Raw genomic sequence first — 27,767 nt, 5'->3', positions numbered from 1 at the left:
CACATATATGAAATAAATGATATGATTTTTCAAAGTGTAAGATATGGAAAGTATAACAATAATATTTCCTTTTCCACAGTTCATTCCGACCATAACATCATGGAGGGTTTCAGTTTTGGTGGCGGCCCTCACCCAGTTCTGTGTGGCCTTCTTTGTGGAGGTAAAGTGATTTCTGTGCGGTTCCTGCTCTTTTGCTGGGAAGCTAAACAAATGAAGGGTCTCATTTTCCACAGAGGCTCATTTTTCAGGGCACTTCTGTCCCCAACAGTGATAGTTATTAAGGGTTTATATAAACTTGTACATGTGTACCCTATGGGGGAAATGCTTTGGAAAATGATTTAAAATTCTTTGAAGGCTGCACAAAAATGCTCTCAGTATCTGTAGCATAGAAAGCAAAACATCGAATTAACTCTAACTTTGCCTCACGTGGAAGCACTGTATTGTACATGTCTAGTGTTCTCAATACTCTCCCAGAGACTAGACCAGGTGACCTTCCAGCTCTCAAGTCCAGTGAGACCATTTAAAGTGAAGGGCTGTCTTCAGAAGGGCTTCCTTAATTACGAGACAGGAAGTCATTGTTCCTTCTAGTCAGTGCTTACCCTTCAGGGTCTTTTCCCTTCATTTCTCTTCCACATAGCGTACTACATTTCTTTACCTACTCAGTGAAAGCTGCAGGTACTATTTTTTTAAAGGATAGTTTTCTTAAAAAAAAAGATTCATGTATTATAAGTCTGTTGAGAAAGATTATCAACCAATTAAAAAAAAATATATATATATACACACACAAATATTCCATTGAAAACAGTCAGTAAAACTGAGGTATTTTATTTTTGAGTCTATATTTTTAATAAAACCAAAATAAGAGAAAAAACTTGCATGTATGAAGGTATCGTAGTATTACTGACAGTGGTAAATTATTACACTCAGGTGTTCAAAAGTAAAGATGCTGTTTCTTTAAATAGTTGTACAGCAATTTGAAGAAATGTTACACAATCACTAAAAAGGACTATCACTGTATTGAAAGTCTAGTATAAAAAATGGGAAGCAAAATTTGACCAATTCTATTATACATGTGTAAAAAGTATGTGTGCATGAACATAGAAAAAAGAGAGCCTGGAAATGGAAATCAAAACCTGTTTAATTGCTGGAATTTGTCTATTCATTCAACAAACATTTACTTGGCACTTTCTATGTGGCATGTGGCAGGTAGCAGTGGTTTTTCTTCTTTTCTTGATTTTGAGCTCATTGAGTACACTAATTATCATTTCAGTCTGGCAGTGAAATAATCCTAAATGGATTATCATCAGCCAGGATTTAGCTAGGAGTCTGTGGAAATGACAGGCTGTATGTATGCTTTGAGCAGATTTCTGTGAACACAAGTACACTCTTGCTTCTCAAGGGAAAGAGGGGAGCTGTTAGGCTTCACGGGGAATGAAGGGAGGAGAAGTTTCCCCAGCAGCAGCAGCAGCAGCAGCAGCAGCAGCAGCAGCAATAAGCACATCTCAGGGGAGGGCCTGGGGGAACAGCATGTGGTGCTGGCAACCAGGCAGCAGGGGAAGTGGATGATGGTTTGTTTTTCCCACCTGATTTTCCAGGATGCCATCCTTCAAAATCGAGAGCTCTGGCTATTGATCAAAAAACAATTTGGATTCTATTCGAAAAGTCAATATAGGAACTGGCAAAAGAAGTTGGCAGAAGACCCTACGTGGCCTCCCACGAACAGGACGGATTATTCGGGCGATGGCCAGAATGGATTCTACATCAACCGAGGCTATGAGAGCCCTGAAGAGATTCTGAAGGGAAAACCCAACTGGAGAGGCCAAGGCACAGAACAGCATTTTTGGACCAGATTGTAACAGAACTGTGGCTGCGCATGTTTAACAGCACCCCCTTCTCCCCCAGAAACTAAAGTACTGTGGAGAGGCGATACTATTCTACCCTTTTCTTTTCTCTCTCCAGCTGAGGGCTCAAAGCACATTTTTCAGTGTATTGAGCTTTGCAACAAAGGACCTTAAGTATGCCTATCTTCTACTATTGAGGGAAAAAATACATTGCCTGGATTATCATTTTTTCATAAACTTTATTCACATTACATAGCATTATCCTGGTTAAAATGTATACCTTGTCACTGCAGTGAAACTAATAGTATGAACAGCAATAAAAGGAAAATTGAAGAAGAATTTTGGCATTGAAAGTTTCACAAATATATTTTTTATTTTCACCCACAGGAATAGAAGAATTTGGAAAAAATACCCTTTTCTCAGTAAATGCCACAAATTTACTCAACTTTATATTCCCTTGTGAAGAACATTCATGCAAATGTTTTTCCAAGGTCGCTAAATTCCTTTTTTTTTTTTTTTTGGCTCCCTTTGTTCAGTTGTAAGAAAGAACCAAGAATTGACATTGACTTGAGAGAATCCAGCTCTCCCTGTGGTGAGCTGGAGCCGTGTGGGAGTGGGGAATGATGGAGGCTTCTGTTGTCCACGTGCAACTGCGCTTGGGCACCGCAGGTAGCGTCTAAGCAAACTCCACCGAAGATGGCATCTCCCAGAGCTTGTTTTGGGGCCAATGGGCTAGGTTCAGAGTAGGTCACATAGGCAATAAACTAAACTGTTGGACTGTACTTCTAATTTAAAGAAGTGCAGCACCTTCATTTACTAACTGACAGGTGAAATACTGAGGTTTGTTTGTTTGTTTGTTTTACTCTAGAAGTTGGGCCACACTCTGCCTCGCTTATCTTAAAAAACAATCATAGGCATGGGAGCCATAATATCTGTATCTAAAGTGTGACAATTATTAGGCTACTAAACAATCTTAAGTCTCATTCTATGTTTCCATTATCTAAATCAATTACTAGATGCACATTAACAACCATAAGAGAGAGTACACCCTTTGTAAATAGACTGTGGACACTATAGCCTTTAGTATGCATCAGTCCCATTGTGACCATGACAGGGCATTTATTCCTAGTGAACATTTTATATCCTCTATTAGGCTTTACTTGTAAGAGTGAATCTAATTTTGCTAACTTAAAGATCTTCAACAGTCCATAGGCAATTATGTAACCAGTCTTATTCTGTGAGTGTCAGTTATGTGCCTGACACTGGTGTATGGATTCAGTAATGCACTTTGTTACACAAACCAGCAGCACAAATGCAAATTTCTATAAAAACAAACTCTCTCTATTTATATTTTATTTGCTTTTAGCCTTTGGTGCACAGTTCTTGGAGAATGATAATTTTCAAAATGTGTCTAATTCAGTAGCTACTAATAAAGGATGAAAGGGTAAAAAGATATTTAGCTTACAGTTAAGTAATGTTATGTCAACATATAAATATGGTAACTCAGTTTCGTGAGCAACATGTCATGTCTGTATTTAGTAATTCAACCTTTAAAGCAAGAAGAGTCAATTGATACACTGTGGCATTTAGATAGCATAACAATGTTTTTTTAAAATCCTGATTTAATAAATATACACCTTTTTCGTTTGCCCCAATTTTTCCAACAACCTGTTTGGTATCTGATAAGTGAAAAATCTTTATTTCACACATCTTTGTGGAGGTGGAACTGATAAAGTCGAACTCTATACTAACTTTGCTAAAAATATGCTCAGAGGAAGGCTTCCTAGTCTTGGGAAAAGGCCTAATAGAAGCACAATGAGCAAGGCCACACACCAATGATCACCTCTGGGAAAAGCCGACTTTTCACTCTGAGCTGCTCATCAGCAAGAGTGGCCATTTTTAGGGGAACACTGGTGACTAGCTTTGTGGGCTTACCTTTAAGGGTGAAAATTACTGGAGTCTTGAACAGTATGTAAAAAATTAATCCATGAATGTAACATAAAAGTGCATTATGCCATTTTCTAGCACAGCGAGGACTGTCATCTGGAGTGGAGAAGTCCAGAGTTCTTTAGAAAGATTTGACTTGAGAATTCTCAGAAGGTCTGACCTCAAACCTGCCCCCACCCCCATGCACTGTGATTCCTCTGCAGGTACCTTTATTAAAAGGTACACATGCTTTGGGAAAAGTAACACCTAAACTGCCACCAATCTCACCCTAATTTGACAATATTAGCAAAGTGCTCGTTTTCTTCTCAAACTATTGCTGGAGAGCAAGATATAAAAGAAACAGGAAACTAAATCTAGAATAAAAATGAAGGGGCATTATTGGGTCATGGTGTCTGGTAGGAGACACCCATTCCTCCCCAGAGGTCCAGGGAAGGAAGAGAGAGTTTGGGGTCATCTGGGGGCAGAGTTGGCACCACGAGAAAGGGAAGCGGTAAGTCAGGGACCCAGGAGGGAAGAGAGATAAGGTCTCTCCTGACGCTGACTGCAGTATATGGCCCCTTCTGTTACCTCTGTTCTTAACCCTGCAATTACACTGTGAAGTATTTTTGGCCCTGGGTAAAATCTGAATCAGTTTAATAGGTCCACGTCTTTCTTTGAGTCTTCTGTTCAATCATTTTATCTACCATATTCCCAGCTCCCTCATTGCATACCCTCCTCAATATTTACCTGAACATTTTTTATGTAATGCTTATGCTTTTAATGATGTCACAGAAAGCATGTCATTGGCTGTTAGTGTGTTATAATGTCTGATAAAGTCTTAGGGCATAGAGACCACAATCATTTTTCCCCACCTGCTGTCGACAACAATTCCACTGGAACGGCACTAAAAAGCAGTTTGTTTCATTCAACACATGATCAATAAAATGCAAGAATAAAATCACAACTCTCCTTGACTTCCAGTAAAAGCCTTAAAAAGTAATATGGGATATGATTTTCTAAAATTGGCACCTGAAACCTACTTTAATGTCTTTCTAAGGTTAAAACCTTTGAAATACTTCAAAAGCCAAAGGAAACAATGTGGGTAACAGTCCATTCTTGCTTGTCAGGGACTTTTCTGATAAGTGGGTAGTTTCTGAGAAAGTCACTGGATCTGAAACACTGGAGCCAAGAGCCCCCTCCCTCTCAGCCCTCCCCACTGCCCCTGGGCACAGGAGCAAGGGCATGGGCATCCACCCTCAAAAGGCTTCTTAAGCCAACTTCTCCAAACTGCCTAACCAAATGCCGAATTTCCCAATTTCTTTGCTGGCCAGGAGTATGAATTTAGATGTCAACCCTAACCATTTGGAGCTCTTATCTTTTTTTTTTCAAAATCACATATAATCTTCTCTTCTTCCCTCTGGCAAATACAAAATAGCCACCCTCAGGGAAAAGGAAAATAATATTTATAGTAAAAGATAAGGTAATGTGATTTTGTTAAGATCCTCTGCTGGCTCACTCTAAAGGCTACTGCTTCTTGTTCAGGCTGCCACAGAAAATCTACGCTAGCAGGGAGCAGAATTTCCTTGGCTCAGTGATGAGATAATACCACTAAGCAATTTATTAAAGTATTAAAGAACTCGCCATCCATCATTGGGGTTTGAAACAATAATGATACATTGAAAATAAGCATTCCTCCCAGGTTTTCCTTTTCCCCTCCTCACAAATTCCTTCAGTTCCAATACCTCTTCAGTAAACTGTTAACAGTATTTCGCTTTTTGTCTCTTTGAGAACAAGCCCAGGAATGAGAAGGCACTGGCGGCGGCTGTCACAAACCCAATGGTGCTTATTGCTCTGTTGGCCTGTGAAGAGACAAGCAAGCAAGACACACATTTCATTCCAAAGGCATCTCGGTCTCCTAACCCCACGGTTTAGGTTGTTCCTTAAACTGAGGACCCATCTTACTGTACAACAAATACATTTAAAATTCAGTGTTAGATTTGGATTTTACAGGAAGATGAAATAAATGTATAATTTTTATAATGATGACAAAGATAAAGATGAATACACATGGGTATACATATGTATGCATATACATACTCCTCATATTTTTATAGTCCCTGCCCCTTAACAAACTCACTATCACAGTCCCTACTAATCATCACAGTGCACCTGCCAGGCAGTATTTCTCCTGTTTTGTGAAAGTTGAAGAGTTAACAGCGATTTGCCCAAGGTCGTGAGGCTGGAATGTTTAGCTATCGGTTAAGTCTTGAACCACATTTTCACCCTCTACACCCCCCTACCTGCTCCCCACACATGGGTTTGGTTGCGTCTATACCAGGGTGAGTACTGGGTGTGTGTGTGTGTGTGTGTGTGTGTGTGTGTTTTCCCTGACACAAGAATGTCTGTTAGCAAATAATTCAGGGATGTGATCTGAGCCAAATACCTGTAAGCTCTTATTGGGTAGATACAATCCGCATTCTGAGAAACTTGAAAAGAAGTCAATACTGATGTTAATTATCGTGTCAAAAATTAATTTCTCATGTAGACAAACGAGTATAAACCACTCTCAAGCTCAATTGTCCATAAAAGAGTTCAGACATTTATAGGTTTAAGGGTATTAATCATCATGATGATGAGAGATCTAATGAATATTCATGGTTTTCATGGTATTCAACTGATATTGCCTTCCATCTTCATGGGCTGGAGTGTAATTTTATCACCTGATACTTCAGTGTCAGGTGTTCTGAAAACAACAGTTGTTCTCTGGAATTCGGGAATCAGGCTCTCCAACAGAGCAAAACATTTTCCACAAATTAGCCTGGAGACTGGCCCCAGTGCTGGAAAACCTGGCCCAGCCCACACTTGGGCAGCCGTCTGTCTAACCCCCAGGCTTCCCGCACCGAGCCTGCCACCCCCGCCTCATTGCTGCAGGCTGCCTCCCTAACCGAAGCTTCCCTGTTGGCAGCAGGCAGAAGGAGCCATGGCAGGGAAAGAAGGGCAACGACAGGAGTGTTCACTCCAGGCCACCGCCCTGTGGTCTGCAGGGACAACGCCCGCGTCTGGAACTCCCGGCCCCGCCACCTTCCCCAGTCTCCAGGGAGAATGGCACTGGGGAACAACTGACAATCCCTGTTTTAGTTTACAATTGTAATTTTATCTGTTTGGTTGGTTGTTTAATGTATTTGTAATGTTTAATTGGTCACTAAGTTGTTTCCCAGGAGAGTCAGAATTCACCACAGCATAGAGCTACCAGCAATAGTACACAGGGTGCAAAGAGACGCAGGCAGATACAGGACACAGGACACACTTCCAAAGACAGGCAGAATCAATAATCACACAGGGGTCAAAGATTGCAAGTCAGGCCCAACCTTCACACGATTCCAGGCAGATGCTGAGGGCATGCCCTGAAGGCATGATGCAGGGAAGTGTGCCAGGCAGCTGGCAAAACAGGAAGGGCAGTTGGTGTCTTCAAACAGAGGTGTCAAATGGCAGCCAGGGTCCAGCCCTGGAAAAACTCAGCGTCCTGTGAATGGGTGGGTGGAGGGGATGGAAGTGGCACCCAGCTAGGTGCAGACCTAATAAACTGGGTATTTTTCAGTCACTTAGAAACACAAAGTGTGAGAGAAATCCCATAAGCCTGAGAGGCCGGGGAACAAGACAGGCAACCTGATCCTACACCCTAGAGTGCACAGTCCAGATACAATAATAATAAAGCCACTTCTGGCAGAGTGTGCACTTTCTCAAATCCCAAATGCTTATTTCAAGTTGCATTCTAGATGGTAAAACCCCAAGCAGTTTGAACAATCCCTTGGAGTTGTAAGTAATGGGATCTGACCTGCGAGATTATAGCATCCAGGGCTGTCTCGGTGAATCAGCGTGAACAAAGCTTTTCCTTTATGGCTTACATAGGATTATAAAAATCACCAAATCTGGCTGGCTGTGGGACACAGCAAAGTCTTCACTCTGGGGATCTATCTATACATGCACAACGAACCAGCCTCTCCAGGCTCTCCCCCCGCCCCGCCCCCCCACCCCCCCCACCCTCCCCCCACCCCCGGATATTCTCAGGCTTCAGTGCTAGGCAATGCAGCACAGTCAGGCTGTGCTGTGTGTCGCATTGCCCAGGCTTATCCAAGGGTCCTGCCGTCTTCCACGAAGAGAGATACACTTTAACAACTTATTCAGGCACAATAGTGAGACATGTTGATTTTAGAAAATTTTAAAAAGTATATAGAAAAAACAAGCCACAGGCCAAGAGAAAACACTTGCAAAAGACAAATCTGATAAAGACTGTTATCCAAAATATGCAAAGAACTCTTAAAACTCAACAATAAGAAAACAAGAAAGCAACTTGATTAAAAATGGGCAAAAGATCTCAAATGACACATCACCAAATATGATATGCAGATGGAAAATAAGCATATGAAAAGAAGCCCAACACCACAGGTATTTGGGCAATTGCAAATGAAGACAAGAAACCAACATGCACCTATCAGAATGGCTAAATTGCAAACCACCAAATGCTGGTGAGAAGGTGGAGCGACAGGAACTCTCAGTCACTGATGATGGGAATGCAAAATGGGACAGCCCATTTGGAAGGCAATTTGGTGGTTTCTTATAAAACTAAACATACTCATACCAGACCATCCAGCAATCACACTCCTTAGTATTTACCCCAAAGAGCTGAAAACTTTCATTCACACAAAAACCTGCACAAATGTTTATAGCAACTTTATTCATCATTGCCAAAACTTGGAAGCAACCAAAACACCCACCAGTAGGTGAATGTACATCTGGACAATGGGCTATCACTCAGTGATAAAGAGAAATGTGCTAGCAAGCCATGGAAAGATATGAAGGACTTTAAAATGTGTATTTCTTAGTATAAGAAATGACATTCTGGAAAACTATATGACATCCTGGAAAAGGTAAAACTATGGCAACAGTAAACAGACCAGTGGGTAAGGGGAAGAGAGGGTGAACTGGCCTAGGGCATAGAGGATTTTTGGGACAGTGAAAACAACTCTGTATGATACAGTAACGGCACATTTGCCGAACCACATGGAATGTGCAACAGAAAAACTGAACCCTAATGTAAATTATTTTTATGGGAGGAAAAATACTTTCTCTACGCACCTTAGGTTCTCACATGAGCCTCTGCAACAAAAGACAGGCTAACAAGAAAAAAAGCACAGAAGTTTATTAACATACACATCTCAGGGAAGAGTAACTCGACGATGTGGCTTAGAATTCAGGCTTTACAGCATTTTCAACAAAGAGCAGGTGGTTGTAGGGAAATGATAGGACAAAGGAAAGTGGTTGTAGGCTTCTGAGGACAGCAAACTGTAGGAAAGCAAGTATATAGGAAACTAATGGCAGACAGAGCCTCGTCAGTCGAGTTTGTTATTATTCCTCTGCTGCCCTCACCAAGCTGGGGAGTGTCTCACCTTAACCCCAGGCTGTCCCCAGGGATTAAATTTTGTCCCTCCTGGTAGAGAGAGGAGGGAAACCTGTGAAAATGCAGGTCTCAAATTTCAGGCACTTTCAGGCAGATAGAGGGCAAGAAGCTTTTTTGTCTCTGCTTCTTCTCAATGTCTTCAGCTCAAAATAATCTTCACGTCTAAGTGATATGTTTTGAGCTAACACATCCTGGTTTCTTTCACTATGGACTTTAAGTGATGATGACGCACTGATGTTGTTGATCTTTGGTGACAAACATACCACACAGATGAGGGGCATAGACAGTGGGGAAGGCCATGCATGTGTGGTGGGGATGGAGATACAGGAACGCTGTACTCTGAGCTCAATTTTGCTGTGCATCTAAAACTACTCTAAAAAATAATGTTTGTTAAATTTTTAAAAATACAGAAAAGCACGAAGAAGAAAAAGAGAGAGCAACAATACCACCTTTTTCATTTTAAAAAATGCATTCACAGTCCTTTTTTAATTGGAGGAAATACATAGCTATTTCCCAGGAGAACTGTTCCAAGCTCAAGACCCCTAAGCCTTAAGGGAACCTAAAAAACTAATCTATGCCAGCTATTACTAGTAGCAATACTATTAATTATTGACAGTAATAAAAATAATAATTAAAGTGCTATATTTCCTGTTAGATCAACAGAGGTTTTTATTAAAGAGTGCCAACAGAGATCTATAAAATTCCTAAAATAGTGCCATTAAGAATAATATCCAGGGTTTATTAGGATGGATAATATGTAATACAGAATGATAAGGGATTTCAAATATCTCCTGTAATTTACAAAACAACTTCAGTTTATAAATTAGGAAACTGATAAACAATGTGCCCAAAATCACCCAGCTAGTAAGTGGGGAAGATGGAGTTCTACCCCAGGTCAGCCGAATTCCAAAGCTTAGGTGGGTTCTTAGGGCTCTCACTGCACACTCGTCATCAGGACCTGCTAGGGAGCCATTCTACTAGTTGCTGAGGGATGATGAATTTTTATCGCTCTTGATTCTGGGTATGAAAAGTGAAAAGATGATGGATTGCAAGTGAGAGTCAAAGCAAGATGATGACTCTAATTCTTTTTCATTTAGACATATTTTTTAAAAAATGGCTCAATGAGTGCAGTGGAATTGTACCATTTAACAACAGAAAAAAATGGACTCAATTTCTAGCCATACCACTAGTTTCCAAAGCAAACATGAGCAGAAATTTGTGTGTATGTATTCTGTGTTCTGGCCCAGAAGCAATTTATTGTTCCATGTGGGTAGTACATTCATTATGTTAATGCATTTCCTAATAAAAATTAATTTCCAATTAAACCATTTCCTAATGAAAACAAATGTATCCTTTTATTATGTTTCATCTCCCATTTTCCTAAGCTTCCATGAGAAGAATTGTAACCTCATTCCTTAGAATAGATGTTTATATAACTGATCCACCATTTCAAGATACGGGAAGCCTTTACATGTTCATTTTCTTACACCACTTTAAAAATCTTTAGGTTAAAATATCAACGATGGAATTGAATTGGTGGGATAACAGGTAGGGAAAAAGCAACTGACTCCAGCATGCTTTTAGTCACAAATCTGCCACACTACAAAACAGTGGAGGTAAATGACAAAGTTGCAAGCTACTTCAAAAATAAGGTCAATTACTCCATTAAAAATAATCCAAAATTTCAATGAATCAACTTAAAAGCACAAAATTTCTTTGAAACTAGCACTGTGAGTCAACAGAAAACATTTACAAACCCATCAAGATATGTCATCTGCTGGCCTCTGTCAGCCAATGAGAAAGAGCGTTAGAATTACCGTCTGTTTTTGGCAAATGAACTCCCACGCAAAACGGTCAACAATCTTTTCAGCACATGTTTTCAGTATATAAGGTCACCGATTTAAGACTGTTGTATGGTGGGATAACGAGGGGAAAAAAATTGAAGGACAGAAGACAACAAACTAGCAGAAAGCTATGGTCCTGGTTCTGCTTTAAGTCCCTTCTACTCCAAATTTATGATATTAACATTCTATTCTCAGTTTGACCATCAACCTGCTGCATGACCTTGAACAACTCAATTCCCTTTTTTGTCTTTCAGTGTTCTCGTATTTTCTTGTTCTTGTCATTTTGCGTGAGGCCTGGGAACCTTCTCACAGTCAATATTCTTTTCCCAATGTAAGGAACTCCTTACATGTATCTCTCGCAAAGAAAACTCACCTGCTCTGAAACTCCTTCTCCATAGCGAAGCAAAGTCACAAAATGCTCACAGTTGTTGACCAGTACGTCGTATTCCACCTCCTGTCCAATAACAAACTCTGACCGTTGCATGACTTCTTCCGTGGGGAGAGGGGAGTATGCTTCATCATATTTATTGTTTATTCTATATGTGTCATTTCCCACAACATCCTTCAACAGCTGCATCTTCACCAGGGCCTTCCTACTGAAGACAGACTTGGCGCTTGTAAATGATGCAGGAATGCCATCCTCTATAAAGAGAATTCTGGTTAGCAAGCTACAGTGGCCCAGGGGACTCCACACCATCTAAAGACTGAAAGTGCTGGGATAACTAAAGCCAGCTCTGTTCCAAATGTATCATCAAACCAGAAATCACTGAATCTTACCAGTTTAAGATTTGTTCATCTTACGCACTCATTGTAACTTAACAACACACTTATTCACTACTGTAGGAGTAGAGTGCAAGAAAACTTTGGAAAATTTAAATCTTCCCAAGAGCAAATTGGGTGAGAAAACCGTATCCCCTTTTGAGCGAAAAGTTCTCTCTCAATTGGTATTATTACTAGAGATCTTGGTATATGTTTCTAACACAGTACAGATGGGATCATTATCCACATTTTCTACACAGCAGTCTCTTTCTCAGCATGCGAGCCCTTCCCAACTAATCCTGTGGGCTTTAGCAGTAGTGCATTGTGATTAGTAGAGCTGTCCTAGCGTCTAAGCCGCATTCCTTACCCCCGCCCCCCGACTTTTTCCACTTACTCTTTCAACTAGGCTTCCATTTGGGTCCAATTTGCAATCTGCACAATACCTCACTCCTCTGAGGGGTCAGCTGGGGTCAGACGGAGTCACCGCTTTTGTTTCTTTGGCCAAGACACTAAGTCTTGGTCCTGAACCTGAGCCTAACCTAACATGCACTGTCCGCTACACGTGGCCTCGTGCTGCGGCTCACCTGCCTGTTAGAAGGCCCCATGCCCCGTCACTCTGTCTTAGCTGCCTTTGTGGGTAAGCATTTGCCTGGACTGCCAGGGACCTCTGGATCCTGACCTGTCACAGTTGGCGTCTGAGGCTGGACAGACAACTCCTCAGTGTCGCTCCAACTCCAGGCTCCAGTCCCTCTCCATCTGTCCAAGACTGCCATTTTTCCAATAAATCATGAGAGGAAGGGTCTCTACATACCTAGTGTTGAGACACTTTTCCTTTCAGTAATGATTGAAAGCGAACCTTCTTTCCCACTCCTCTTTTGTTTTATCTGCCGAGGTCCTATTCATTGGAGCAGCATTTCCAAAGCTCACACATCGAAAGTTCTTACACAAGACAAGTTCTTTGATCACATATATCCTAGTTAGAATTATTGAACTTTTTTTTTTACTATTCTGATATAATCAATTTGGAGATGAGGAGATTGAAGCTTGGGGAGGTAAACTGACTTGCAAAATATCGCATGAGTAGTTAACAGCAGAAACAGGAATTAAATTCCAGCCTACAGAATCATAGCTCAGTGACTGGACCACATTAATATGAAACTTACAACATGAAAATAGGGAAACAGCGCCAAAATCTCATATTATTTTCCAGATATGAAAGTTGCAGGGATAACGCAGAGAGCTAAGTGTTAATCACTAGGCTCTGCAGAAACTACCAGCTATGTATCATGAATGTCATTTTATTTGTTATTTCCATTTTCAATATCTTAGAAGAAGAAACTATCTCAAAATATTGCTAAAATTGCTTCATTAAAAGTTCTCAAGATAGTAAGATTTGGGCCTATAAACAGTTCTTCTTATAGGTACCCTGAGGGGGGAAATACTCCAGGCTATTTATCTGTATATACTTTTCTTAATAAATTGTGCTCATTTCTAAACATTTAGAAAGTACAGAAAAATACAGCATAAACACATAAATATAAATCATCCCGCATCTTGCCACCCAGAAATGACTACGATTATTTTAATGTACTTCTATTATTTCTTCTATTAACATACTTATAGGTGCATGCATGTATGTGTATATATTCTTTTTTCTAGTAAACTGAGTTTTATCGTATGTTGCATGGAATTTTCAAATAAATATCATACAAGGATCATCACTTATGCAATTAAACATGTCCAGAAATGTGGTCTTTAGTGGCTATTGTTTTTTTCTATCTAGCGCCTCATCTCATTACTGCCTCTCTTTTCTGAAAAGACTCTCTCTAGGGCAGTGAGTATCCCATTCTCCTGAGCATAGTGATGGTTCAGCAGTGGGTATGGGGCCCAGACTGGAGGAATTAGAGTTTCTAACTGCAACATGCAAGGATTTGCTATCTCCTCTGTTGAGTCACAGGATTAGAAGAATAAGGGCCTAACGTTGCTGAGGGTCATCAGTTCAGCTTCTGAGAGAGATGGAGCCTAGGGAAATGAGGACGACAGACAGAGCAAAGTACAGATGTGAGAGAGAGGGTCTTACAGTGTTCAAACTTCTCAATCGAGGCACCCCTGAGGCCAGCACCATCTGTCCCTTTTCTGTAGTTTTCCTTAGTGAAACAATTAGTGATCTTTTTGTTTAAGCTCATTTGAGTTGATTACTATTACTTGCAGCTGAAGAATCTTGCTAAACACAGATGTCTAATATTTTGTTGTTAAATAATCATTTGTTTACCATTCCACTGTTGAACATGAAGCCATTATCTGTTTTTCAAACCATTATATATGAGATAGATGTGAACACCCTGACACAGGAATGCCAGTCAACAACCCTTAAATCTCTCTCAAGAACAGATTTGCCAAAGTCCAGCGGCAGGCTCAGGGCCTGTCAGCTCTTTTAAGACTCTTAACACATATTATTAAATTGTTTTTGTGAATCATTTTATCGACATATTTATATCAAGAATATCTTTGTATTCATTTCATTATGCCCTTATCAACAATGATTGCTACCATTTTTTTAACTTTTGCTAATGCGACAGGCATAAAATCTGTCATTTTATTTGACAATTCTTAGATGACAAAAAAGCTAAAACAAGTATTGGCTTTTGCTTTCTTCTCCTACAAACTGTTCTGTAACTGTTTGCCTATTTGTTTTTGAAGGATTTGGGTGTTTACTATCCACTTGGCCAGAGAAACTCTTTCCCAAATATCATCTGTCTGGTTTTCTCATCTCAAGTTGTTTCTCAAATGTTACTTTCTTAAGAGATTTTCCCAACCACCTCATTTAAAAATACAGAACCACCTAGCACTTCTTATCCTGCTTCTATGATTTATTTTCTCCACATTACTTATTTACTTATCTTTATTCTAATATTGTTCTCTGTGTTCTCTCTCTCTCTCACTCACTCTACCACCCCACCCCCCACACACACAAATAGAACGTAAGTCCCACCACACTGGGAGAGGTTTACGTGCCCCCAGCATCTAGAAAAGCATTTGGCACATACTCAGTAATCTATAAATAAATGTTGAATGAATTGAAATAAACAATTTGTGTGGTATATGAAAACATTGACTGTTGTCATGTTTGGGGCAATTACTGTTCCCAGCTGATTCTTTACTTTTTAGTGGTGCTTTCTTTTTTAAACCAGAAGTTTTAAATTTTTATGCTAATTAGCCTTTGTGATCTCTTCAATGTCATTTTGGTCTTAAAATGGTCTTCCCTAAACCTAGATCAGCTATATTCATCTACTTTCTCATCTTATTTTGTTTAATTGTATGATTCTGTGCATGATTCTTTCTTGTAATAAGAAAACTAAGAAGCCCCAGAAGCTGCTGGAGACAAACCTCACCTAGAGGTGCTACGTTGATGACGTAGCCATCACCCAAGTACAAGGCCCAGTGCTGATAGCCAGGACGAAACACTTCAATCAAGTCCCCTGGCCGGGGGTTGCCAGGATACTTCAAACTAAAGCAATCATTAAACGCCATCTGTAATGACAGACATAAAGAAAATCTAGCTGATGCAATCTGCCAAAAGAAAATCAGTTAAAACTTCCATACAAGCAAAGGGAGACAGAATTTATTAGGATTATACTCCTTATTAAAGACCTAGACTCATGCCCTTGACTGTTTGTTTGAATGATTCCAACACTGGATTACATGTGCACAAGAGAACAAGTGGAGAAAGAGTTTGTCTGCTATTGCTTCATTTTCTGTAGCAATGTTTCTCATCCTGATTAGTCTCAGGGCCCCTTTATTATAATAAGCATTTTATAATTATCTCTCTAAATCCAGAAATTCACAGATAATATTACTTACCTATAGACAAAACTTCAAGAATATTAATATGATGCCCTATTTGGAATAGAAAAGGGAAGGACATTTATATGACTAGCTGTATTACCATGTAAATAACTATACAAAAGACATAATAAAGTATGTAAATACTTGCATTTACTGAGCATGAAGAAGTCAGAATTCAAAAGCAGAAGATGAGAAGTCTTTCAACCTTTCATACAGCAGCATAATAAAATCAAAGAGCAGAGGTATGGGTGGGTGCTAATACTCTGTGGGGGAAAAAACCACTGTATTACAAAACTTACTCTGTGAGTTCATTTAAGCAGACCTAAGCTCCAGGCTCAGATGAGTATCTAGCCAGATATTCAGGCATCTAGTAGGACACAGGATATTTCTTCCTTGTGCTGGACTGTGCTGTGCAAGCCTAGGCACTCTGGCCTCCACCCACTAAATCTCAGTAAACGCCCTTTGTCACTGTGATAGCCACCAACACCCCCACAGACAATCCCACCCCACACTGCTCTGCCTACTGCCCGATTCCTCACTTACCGACTCCAGAAACAGTGTGAAGTGGTCAGCCCTGAAGTGGGGTAACTTGGAAGGTTGGGAAATTCATCCTATTGACGAGTATATCTGAAAATTCTAAGTTTGATGAGCTTGTTTTTCCTTATAAATTAACACTTTTTAGAAAAAAGCCTATAAGCCTCTTACAGTTTATTTTTATGGAAGGTTGCATTCTCTCTATATGGCACAGAACTAGAATAGGAAGTTATGTATATCCACCAAAAATCAAAAGATTTAATGCTAAATCCATGTTGGATATCTAATTGACAACAGAGTGTTCCTCATCATCTAATATACAAAATAAATCCAAGTGCCAGAAAGGGAAACTTCCAAATCATCTAAATTATAATTATGATAGCACAGGCTAAGGACTTGAGGACATAAACTATCATTTTTCTGGCACTCTTCAAGTCTTTTTATGACAATATTGGGAGGGTGTTTTCCCAAGTATTTGTGTGCCATCTGTTGAAAACTTCAATCATTACACTGGCACCAAAATGTGGTCCAATATAAACTGTCCATCTGTTGAAAAGTAACTATTAAAACAACTTTATGGAAACCATTAAGTATAACCACCCTCTCAAACATGTTTGAGTCTTATTAATATGGCAGTTCAGAATTTGGCCACGTGGGCACTAGAGGAAAAATAGATCATATACTACAATATAAACAAACACATTTCCAATGAATAGGAATCAGCAAGCACACGCAGCTTCCTGCTAGAATTCAGAGACCTAGCCAAGCCCACGATAATAACCATCATTCAAACAGAGGGCACTTTGTAGTGTAACATTTTTTCTCAAATGCACTCTCTCAATTAACCCTATTTAATTTTTAAAAATCTGCAACTATTTGAGTTTGTAATGTTATTAGCCCATTTTACAGGTAAATAATGACAGTAGAAAATGCCAACTTTTGGAAAACACCTGATGAAACCTTTATATTATAAAATATAGAGGGGTGTATATATTTTATATTAAAATATAAAAATATTTTAATAACATATATTAAAAATATATTATAAAATAACTAGAGTAGGTGTTAAAAATGTGAGCTCTTGCCCTGACCTGTGTGGCTCAGCTGGCTGGGCATCATCCTGAAAATCAAAAGACCACCAGTTTGATTCCCAGTCAGGGCATATGCCTGGGTTGCAGGTGTAGTCCACGGGTCTGGGTTTGGGCAAGAAGCAACCAATCGATGTTTCTCCCTTACATCAATGTTCCTTTCCCTCTATTTATCCTTCCCTTCCCTTCTCTCTGAAATAAATAAATAAATAAAATATGTTTAAAAGTATGAGTTCTTGTTTCGGGTCTTCTAGTTACTAGTTCAGTTACTTAGGGAAAGTTATTCAAATTGTCTAAGTCTCAGCTTTTTCATTTTGAAGGTAGGCAGAAAGTATAAGGCAGGCTGAATTGTGGATCTCGAAAAGCTGCTGCCAGTAACCCTGAATAGACTGTCTAAAAACTGTTCACGAGTGCTTTGTGAACCAGCAAGAGCTAGGCAGGTGGATGGTGAGAAAGGGTGGCTACTTGTAAACGCTGGAAGATTGGTTCACGGCTCATGTGTGATATTAGTGCCTTATCCTCTCTTTCAGCCACAATGATTCTGTGGAATGGATGATTCCACTGCAAAATTTTAATATATTTAACACATTTTAAATTCTGATGTATAACTTGTAAACTGATTTATGCAAAGCAATTTAATTGATTTCATGAAGCCTGTCATTTTTAAAAGGAGAGATGACAGGATAACAAGGAAAGCATTTCATATGAGTAAGGTCTCAATAAATTAAGAGAGGAGTCTGCAGGCTAATATGTAAAGGGAAAAGTAATTTCTGAACCAAACACAGAATCGCAGCAATTTACTGCAGAAAGGTGGTTCAAATATTACCAAACTCAGTGCTCTGCAACCTCATTTTCAGCAGTGGGGCACTGTACCAAATCAAATATCGGAGAGACCCTTAAAAATATACAACATGAACAGCAGAGCTGCCCTGAATGAAGTCGGGGGTGGAGGGCATGACGATCCCATCTGCTCCTTATTGTTGCTGCTACCAAGACTCTTGGACCGCAGACCTTCCAGGAACAGAGCTGGAATAATGCCCACCTAGTCCTAATACAACCCCCTCACTTTTAGGACAGAGGAGACAGAATCCGGTAAGTAACTGGTCTTGCCCAAAGTCACATGGTATTGTAAAAAAGATTTTCAACAAATTGTTTTGCTAGAGGAATTGGACTTTCACTGAGAGGGGGAAGTCAACCTAAGTCTCACACTTTGTACAAAAACATAATGCAAAATGGATCATGAACTTAAATGTGAGATGTAAAACTATACAGCACAGAGAAAAAGCACGTAGGAGAAAATCCTCGGAATCGAGGGTAAGCAAAGAGTTCTTAGACATGTTATCACAAGTATTGTCCATAGAGGGAAAGACTGACACTTGGATGTCCTCAAAATTAAAAACTTGCACTGTAAAAGATCTGTTGAAAGGGCCAGAAAAGAAAAAAATCTACAGAGTAGGAGAAAATATTTTCAAAAACAAAAAGTCTACAGAGTTGGAGAAACTATTTGCAACTATTTGCAAACTATATATCCAATAAAAAAACTAGTTTGGAGAACATATAATGAACTCTCAAAAACTCAGCAAAAAAAAAAGCAAAGAATATAATTAGAACCTGAGCAAAGCACACAAGAACACATTATCTGGAAGAAGAGACACAGATGTCAAGTAAGCCACATTAAACATCACAGGCCATTCGGACAATGCAGATTAAAACCCTGACCAGCAAGACAGCCCTGCACACCAATCACAACAGCAAAAATAAAACCAGCGACCACAAAATGCAGGCAGGGATGTGGGATAACTGAGGAGAACACAAAATGGTGCAGGCACTTCGGAAGAAGTCTCAGTTTCTTCAAACACTTCATTTGCAACCTCTATATGATCCAGAAACTGCACTCCTAGCCACTTATCCCAGAGATGGAAGACCATGAAGACTTACAATCATGCAAAAATCTCCACACACGAGTGTCTATAGCAGCTTATTCATAATAGCCAAACCTGGAAACAACCTAGATGACCTTCAACAGGTGAATGGTTAAACAAACGGCGGTCCAGCCAGACTATCAAACAGTACTGCTAAGGAACAAAAAAGAACAAACTATCGATGCATGCAAGGACCTGATTAATCTCCAGAGAATTACGCTGAGTGAAAAAAAGATGACAAAAGTTGCATAATGTATGATTCTATTTGCATAACATTTTGAAATTACAAAATTATAGACATAAAGAACAAATAGTGACTGCAGAGGGTTAGGAAGAGAGGGAAGTCAGTGTGGCTGTGAAAAGGCCACAAGGGAGATCCTAGTGGTGACGGAGAAGCTGTCAGGTCAATGTCCGTCTCCTGGCTGTGATCTTGTGTTGCAGTTCTGCAAGTTGTTACCACTGGGGGAAACTAGATAAAGGAGCAAGGAATCTCTCTGTATTATTTCTTACCACTGCATATGAATCTACAATTACTTCAAAATAAAAAATAATAATTTAAAAAAGACTAATCTTTTTTTAATAGAGTATAGAAGAGGACCAATATGTGCAAGTTACACTGAGGCATTGTGAGCTGTGCATGAAGAATATTTTTCTTTCCTTGAAGGGGATCCAATAATGGAATGGAGCACCTTCTGCAGAGTGCAGTTTCTGTCACTGGAAATATTTAAACACAGTCAGGGTTGATAAAAATAAAATTCCTATGGTGGGGATGCAGATGGGAGGGTGTTAGGGTAAGGAGGCTTTCTCAGGTCCCTTTCAACTATAATGTTCTCATTCTTTTTTCCAGAAAATGTGCTACGTGTAATCCCCAAATCAATACCACAAAATAGATATAATTACTTCCCCCATTTGAAAGATGTGGAACCTGATGTTCATGGCAGTTCAGGAATTCATCTGAAATCACACAGCAGGAAAGGGCAGAACCCACACCTGGTCTCAGATTAGCCTGCCTCCGGGGCAGGCCCCTAATCCTACCTGCTTCTCCTCATGCACACTTACAGGGACTCCCTTGCTGACATTTTGGAGCCCTCCTTGCATGCTGTCAGACTGCCTGACATCTGTGAGCTGATTATCACGACCACCATCTCACAGACAAAGAATCTGAGACTCAGGTGACTTATATGTCAGACCCAAAGCCAGAAGGAGTGAGTGATGGAACTAGATTTCAATTCCAGGTTTGTCTTCTTATTCCAGACTGCATGCTCCTGCTTTATACCACTGATTAACACCATTCTCCAAAGGAACTTCTACGAGACAGTCTTTCATCCTGTCCCTCTTCCCAACTACCTATTAGATAAAGAAGCTGCAAAGCACACAGAATATATATTTCATATACCAACACAGGAAGTTTCTAAATTCATATGTGGAAACATACACATGTGGAACATTACTCCACATTCATATGTGGAGTAATGAGTAGAGCCTTGGGGTACCCTTGCTCTTCCCCAGCAGGTAAGATGTTAAGGTAAAGCCAGAAGCATCACCAGGGGTGTCACACTCATTTTCACCAGGGGCCACATCAATCTCGTGGTGGCCTTCAAAGGGCCGAATAATTTTAGGACTGTATAAATGCAACTACTCCTTAACTGTTAAGGAGTTGAAACTACATTTTGTCTTTTGAAGGCAACCTCAAGGTGGATGTGGCCCCCGGTGAGAGTGAGTTTGACACCCCTGATCTAGCAGATGCCCAGACCCAGACCTTAGGGAAATGGCTATGTGTCTGGCTTGAGTTAATTTGATTTACATGGACCACTTCTATCCATTTCATTCAGGGACAACTATGTAATGTAGTACTTCATAAATGATAAAATAGAACTAATGAAAGATACATTTATAAAGTCCTCTAAGATACTTTGTCTCACCTTTAAGATAAAAATATTTCATTTTAACAGTTCATATGCACAGAATTGTTTGATCAGTTTAAAATAAAGAGTGGCATGAAGGTAAATCTATAATCTTTGTAACTGATTTCCCTTTCAGCTGCTGAAACAGGCTGCCCTGTGTATGGCTCCATGTTTGGTCCCTAGGGATGCATCAAAAAAAAAAAAAAAAACAGTAATAACTGCCCCCTGCACAGAGAGACAAACAGTCTGATTAACTGCTTCTCGTGCCCAGGAGGATACCTCTGTTACAGGACTACGAAGAGTACTTTTTCACAATCTACTCCCAAGAATGCTGTGGGAGTCTGAAACACTATGACAAACTATCCCCTGCAGTCCAACAGTCTCCCAGTTCAATTTGGACCCTTTCCCGTTCCAGCTGCATTTTTCATCCACAGTCCTGCTGCACAGAGGTGGCTTCATGAAGCTTTGTGCTCCTAGACTGGCTGATTCACATGGCCTCAGAGCTGCAAGGACCCTCGGTCCAGCATCCTCACTGCAGCTGAGGGTTCCACCTGCCAGCCAGATTAACCAGCCACAGCCACTGCACTGTCATTCTCTGATTAGAATCCCTCCAAAGTTCCCCACTACCAGCTCCTCATCTTGTCCCCTCTATAATGGTGGCCTCCTTATTCACCCCTACATTCTAGGCAAAGCAAACTAATCCTCATTCCTCACACTCACCTGGAATTTTGTTGCTAACACTGAACCCTCTACCTGGAATGCACTGCCCGTTTCTAAATGTCCCCAAATGACCCAGTCTTATAGATCCAGGTCAGATGCTGCTCCCTCCCTGAGTTTCTCCTCCAGTCAGCCAGAAATGAGATCTCCTCCCGAGTCTCCACGGAGCCTCCTATCTGATGCCCACTGCATTTCCGCTCCCTGCGTCAGTTACTGGTGTCTGGGGAATTTTCTCTTCTGCTTGATGTGGAGGACTGGTTCTTGTTTATCTCTATACCTCCAGCTTCCTGCAGAGTGCCTGGCACAAAGAACTGTGCTTTAATGAAGGGGTGAGGAGCTGAAGCAGAAGGAGGATGGAATGGCTGGGGTTTCCCAGCACTAAATCGCATCCATAGTCCTGAATGCCCAAGTAATAGCACCATTCATATTTCCAAAATCAAATATTTTATAATAAGAACTACTTGTACTATTACTCATCTCCACTTCAGTGAGAACAGTAAGTTTAAAAAACCTTGGGAAACCAGACCCGGTTTCTAGTACAGGTTCTTCCACTTAATAGGTGTGCGACTTGGAGACATCAGTCTAGCTTTCCCTCAGAACGCTGTTGTCCCATTAAAAAAAAAAAAAAACTGGTGGGGGAGGGGGTTAAATTATGCAGATGCTCTCTCTGGAGCTTTTTCCATTACAGTTGGTTCAAACAAATTTGGCAGCCTGTAGGTCCTCCCTCCCTATCCCTGGCACACCTCGCTCTTAAAGCCCGGTCGTCTTGCCCCACTGGTGGCAGCTGCGGAGGTCCCAGAGTCGCCCTGGCCTTTCAGCTGCTGGCCTCCCGCTAGCGGCCGCAGGCTGCCTCCATCTGCTCCAGGCGGACGTCTAGGCGACAGCAACTGACTACCAACCCAAGTCTGCCTCCAGCGCCAGCGCCAACGCCAGCCCCGCCGCGTGGAGACGCTCCGCGCTGGAGACACTACAGCGCATGCGCAGCCCTCCGCCCCCGCTCCAGCAGCGCGCCCTTGGGCGCACCCTAACGCTGCACCCCCAACACTATCCCCACCCCCACCCCAACCCTGAACACGTGCCCCGCCTTTCTCACCCCAGGCGCATTGATGCCACACCTCCCCTCCCCACCCTCCGCCCCAAACCCAGAGGTTAAAACGCAGCTCTGGCGTTGTACCTGACCAATGACCTCCCTCCCAAGCCCTTGGACAGTCCTGCAACTAACTTTGATGGCTGAGGTTATAAAGTTAACTTGTCGTGTCGAGCCCACAATTGTTGGTGTGCACACACGAATACACATTACACCCACTCGAAGTATGCCCCCTTTTAGCTCTACACAAACTCTTCTATGCCTGTGGAAAAAATCCTGGTCCCTGCCCCCAAAGAAAATATCTCAGCAAAGACGGGAGGAAGGATTGGCCTTAAAAAATAAAAGCAAACACAAAAAAAACCCCTCCCTGCTTCCCACCGCACACACCCCTGCAGGATATGTGCTTTTGAGCCCAGTTCAGCGTCCAGAGGCTGTGAGGACACGCTTGGACGTCGCTCCCTTTGGACCCCTCTCTGTCACCACCCTCCAACCTCAGATCAACTTCAGAGTGGGAATGGGGAGAAAGAAGAAAGCAGAAAGGAAGGATGCACTGGTCCCTGTTCCACAAGACCTCCAGGTACCAGTTTTCCCCAGGGGGCAATGAAATTTACCTGGCTCTGGATGGGGCCTTCATTAAAGACAAGACTCTCTCAGGCAGCCCATTCCCCTTCCCACCTCCCCAGCCCGGTCCCTAACAGCGATCTGGTTTTAGATAGACAAACAGAGCAAGTCCCTTATTCAGCGTGACTTGGGTGCATGTGACAGAGCTGGGCCTGACTCTCTTTCAGGCCAGGTAGGCCGGCAGAGGCCTGCAGGAACACAGCCATGTGAGTTTAAAAATAAAGCTGGGAAATGAAGAGTATCCTTTTTCTCACTGCTCAGAAAGAGAGGCCAGAAACACTAGCCAGCTAAGTAAGGAAGCCTGGCAGACTGCTTGCAAAGTGCAGTTTTTGGAGCACTGCACAGGCCTTTCCTTCAAATAAGTCATAACCTAGATTTTTACTCTGATGTAAATGGAATCTCAGCTAAAAGGAAGGGTTTTTTTCTTCCTTCTGATTCAAAGGCAGAGATATCTTGCTAATTTTATATTTTGTCACAATGAGATAGAACTACCTTAAAATGCAGCAGCTTTTAAAAAGGAATCAGGTTGTGTTATGAAGGTTAAGGGTGTATCTGAATGTGTTTGGAAACAGAGAGTACCTAGAAAAACATTGAAAGCACGTGGGAGCAGATATAATCATTGGCAAAGTGAAAACTAGAACACTTGAGAGGTTGGAGCTTTGTTTTTTTTTTATGAGTTTATGTTTTTCTTATGCATTCTCTTTTCAATACATCTTGTTATAGACTGAATCAGATATGCCTTTCAGTAGCCTTTTAATGTCTCAAAAAGAAAGTCATAAACATGCATTTGCTTTATGTTCCCCAACTATTTCAATTTAGTCATCACTGAAGGAAGTGGTTCATGATTTTATATAGGAGAGTTATTGTGAGCACTTATAAAGCCATCCTGCTTATGAGCTGAATTTATTATGTTTGCCAGGTTAATCTGTTTTCTCTAATCGGACACTTAATCATCCAGTCTCCTCCCTACATTATGGATTCATGAATGTCAACTCAGGAGTGTTGCTCAGTCACGGAGAAATGATAAATTAACTTTTCATTTGAGGTATTTGTGATTAAATGCATCATAGCAGAATGAAAATAAAATAAATCTTGTATTTTTACTTCTAGATCCCTGCCAGGTATAGATAAAATGCATTTGATTAAGAGTGAATTCAATTTGATGCCTGAATAGAATTTGGAGGAGAAACAGACAAAGCTTTGGAGTTCAAGAAAGCTGAGTTCTCTCTGCATTTCTATAGCTTGGAAAAATTGTTAATCACTCAGAGGTATACTATAGATGAACAGCACAAAATTAAAATTTCCATTCAAAACAAATGAGGAATTAGTCTCAGGCAGTGATAGCCAAAGTCTGACTGAACCTAGAGTTGTAATTCTAGGACCCTAAGGGCTGCACATGGTATGTTATGGGAGAAGATGTTACAACCAAATAACAGTTCCCATTATTTTGGCTTTTATATTACGTGAAGCTCTACCTAGATGGCACTGTCAGTTGCTGCCTAGTTGGGTTGAGAGGGTTGAAACATATTGAAATAATCATAATGAAGATGATTTAGTCATCTTTGTTGTTAAATGAATAAAGTCCACATTCAAGTAAAAGCTCTGTGAGGTGAGTCATTGTTTGCTTTTTTAACACATGGAGACTAAAAACAATTGGCATTGTGTAATGTTAGATGGTCCTCAAAAACAACCCTATTTTGGGATGCTCATTTTACAATTAGCAAAGTATTTTCATATCCTTTATATCATTTGATCTTCACAAGATGCTCAGATCCTGGCAGTGGCTCTGAGTCCTGAGCCATGGAGCTCCGCGCTTGGGGTCTGCGGGGGTCAGACCCAGAGCAGGCCCCTTGGTCAAGAGCTCTTCCTCTACCCAGACTCCATCTTTAGTCAGACAGTAAAAGCAAAGTTTTTTTTTTTTCAGATGGAAAAAAAACCCCCACCGAAACAAAAAACCTGCATCTATGAAGTGAATGAGACCTGGTGCAAAAAACAAAACAAACAAACATACATATAAAAAAAGGGGGGGTATTGTAAAGATCACGTAGCTTTAACAGAGTTATTTGCTGAGATAATTCAGAGGTTGTTGGCTACATGAACATAGTGAGTGAGAGCTGAGACAGTCATTCAAACAGTTCCAACTCCACCCTGCAAAATCTGTGCTGTTAAAGTAAGAGCTTTTTTTCATGACTTGAAGGAATATCCAGGCTACACGTCTGCACAGATCAGACTTTTGTACAAATTACTCAAGTCTCTCATCCAATCTGCTTAGTACATCTTGGTCAATGTGACTGGAACTAGAAATCTGTTTCCCTACAGAGCCCTCACGTAGTGTACATCCCAGCTATGTGATCTCTCTGTGACTGCTGCTTCCCAGTAGTTATGTGTATTTGAAATCACTAAGCTTGGTGAGCTAGGCTGAGCCAAGTCTCTGGGGCAGTCAAAGGGCAGATGGAGAGAAGAATGATTTAATGAAGCCCAGGCCAGAGGCACAGAAACCTATCAGCAGCACATGGCAAAGAAGCAAGGAAAGGGGTATGCCTTCTGTAGAAGAAGTTGTCTGCATTCTGCCCTGGGAAAAGACAACGGAGAAACCAAGCACAGTAAGTCAGGAGTCTTGGGTTCTAATCTCATTCCTGCCACTTGCTAGCTGTGTGTGTGTTATGGGACATGTATGAAATGGGAAAAATAACAAAATAGCCAGTCATTTTCATTTTTTATAAAAAGGTCTTTTAAATATGCAGAAGGCATAATACACATAAGAAAGAATAAATTCACATAATGCAACATACAGATGATGTGTACAGATGATGTACACTTGAAACCTATATAACTTTATTAACTAACCAATGTCACCCCAATGAATTTATTAAAACTTTTTTTAAAAAGGAAAGAATAAGCCCTGGCTGGCGTAGCTCAGTGGATTGAACGCGGGCTGCAAACCAAAGTGTTGCAGGTTCGATTCCCAGTCAGGGTACATGCCTGGGTTGTAGGCCATGACCCCCAGCAACCACACAATGATGTTTCTCTCCTTCTCTCTCTCTCTCTCTCTCTCTCTCTCTCTCTCTCTCTCTCTCTCTCCCTCCCTCCCTCCCTTCCCTCTCTAAAAATAAATAAATAAAATATTTTTTTAAAAAAAGAAAGAATAAATTCAAACTATAGTTGGTTGACAGATATAACACAAGTGTATCCTTAGAAATGACATTTACAGTTCACTGTATTCAGGAAGAGAAATGACTTAACATACACATAATGGTTCTATTCCTGCTTTCTGTATTTGCCTCTTTCCCTATGAACTTCCAAGGAAGTTGTTATATCTATTCATTGTAACATTTACATAGCACAAGTATCTGTCACTTAAAAGTGACACTGACATATAGTTAAATCTTTATATCTTTTATTAGTCAAATAAAAGCGTATCACTAGAAAGAATCAAGAACCATAAATGATTTCAGGGACTTTGCTCTAAGGGGAAATCATGTAGTGCATTTGGGAAATGGTAATTCTGACTTGGTCCTCTATAAAATGCTAAATTTCTGCACAAAATCTTAAAGCACAAGTGTTTATAGGAGTCGTGGTGATGAGAAAAGCTATAGTAAATGTGCCTTCACACTAAAATTCCCATCTCCATGGAAACCCCTGAAGTTTGTGAGTGTACACATATATGGTCTGTAGTGTTTATTGAAGGGTGGGGATTGGTGGGTGGCTGTGCTCTGGAGCTGACAGAGTCTTGGGAGCTGCTCATCACAGGCCTGATGTTCTTCCTCCTGATTTTAATTACAGAGAAATTCAGACATCTTAGGCGTGAGAGAGGGGGGGAAAAGGATGTTTATATATTTACATGTGCTTGTATCTCAGAATACAGTGCGTTAAATCAGATTTTTATCAAAAAAGCCTGAAGAACTAAAAGTGCTTCTCTCTTCCCCCACATTTGTTGCTACATTTTAAAAAACTCTTTAGATTTTTATGTGCACAGTTCCATATATTTCTGTTTAATTACATTATATTGATTATGCTATTACAGTTGTCCCAATTTTCCCCTTTTATCTCCCTCTACCCAGCACCCCCACTTTCTTAGTCAATCCCCCCACGATTGTTCATGTCCATGGGTCAAGTGGATAAGTTTTTTGGCTACTCATTTCCTATACTGTACATCCCCATGGCTATTCTGTAACTACCTATTTGTACTTCTTAATCCCCTCACATCTTCACCTATTCCT

The 27,767-nt window shown here is 40.7% G+C and overlaps 2 protein-coding genes across 8 annotated transcripts in view; one reads left to right on the top strand and one right to left on the bottom strand.

Annotated features, from left to right (window-relative positions):
• Positions 1 to 3,294, top strand: part of ATP13A5 (ATPase 13A5) — a 97,951-nt gene extending 94,657 nt beyond the window's left edge. Inside the window, exons 29-30 of the mRNA XM_045851880.1 lie at positions 80 to 160; positions 1,596 to 3,294. Of these exons, the coding sequence (XP_045707836.1) occupies positions 80 to 160; positions 1,596 to 1,856 (342 nt within the window). The 3' untranslated portion in view covers positions 1,857 to 3,294. The remainder of the gene's footprint in view (positions 1 to 79; positions 161 to 1,595) is intronic.
• On the bottom strand, positions 1,901 to 23,629 carry PLAAT1 (phospholipase A and acyltransferase 1). Of its 7 annotated transcripts, none has more exons than XM_045851850.1 (6): positions 22,583 to 22,761; positions 15,829 to 15,937; positions 15,690 to 15,725; positions 15,221 to 15,359; positions 11,443 to 11,711; positions 1,901 to 5,626 (listed from the first exon to the last, which is right to left on the bottom strand). In XM_045851850.1, exons 4-6 carry the CDS (start codon positions 15,357 to 15,359, stop codon positions 5,525 to 5,527), a joined length of 510 nt encoding a protein of 169 aa, XP_045707806.1. In that variant the 5' UTR covers positions 15,690 to 15,725; positions 15,829 to 15,937; positions 22,583 to 22,761; the 3' UTR covers positions 1,901 to 5,524. The 7 variants fall into 7 exon arrangements, with proteins under 7 accessions (XP_045707806.1, XP_045707807.1, XP_045707810.1 ...); XM_045851849.1 differs by lacking the exon at positions 22,583 to 22,761 and adding an exon at positions 23,538 to 23,629 and having other exon boundaries at positions 3,006 to 5,626; positions 15,823 to 15,937; XM_045851847.1 differs by having other exon boundaries at positions 3,006 to 5,626; positions 15,823 to 15,937.
• Between the last annotated feature and the right edge of the window lie 4,138 nt (positions 23,630 to 27,767).

Source organism: Phyllostomus hastatus, unplaced genomic scaffold, assembly GCF_019186645.2.
Source record: "Phyllostomus hastatus isolate PE091 unplaced genomic scaffold, TTU_PhHast_1.1 phas_contig_86, whole genome shotgun sequence".
NCBI lineage: Eukaryota > Metazoa > Chordata > Mammalia > Chiroptera > Phyllostomidae > Phyllostomus > Phyllostomus hastatus.
This window is presented reverse-complemented; position numbering and strand designations above follow the sequence as displayed.

What these genes read in the sequence shown, in the direction of transcription:
- PLAAT1 (XM_045851849.1), bottom strand. Translation starts at nt 15,359, where the DNA reads ATGGCGTTTAATGATTGCTTTAGTTTGAAGTATCCTGGCAACCCCCGG. An exon ending in CATCAACGTAGCACCTCTAG is followed by an intron (nt 11,712 to 15,220) that starts GTGAGGTTTGTC and finishes TTCTCTTTATAG; the next exon opens with AGGATGGCATTCCTGCATCA. An exon ending in GAGAAGGAGTTTCAGAGCAG is followed by an intron (nt 5,627 to 11,442) that starts GTGAGTTTTCTT and finishes GTCTCTTCACAG; the next exon opens with GCCAACAGAGCAATAAGCAC.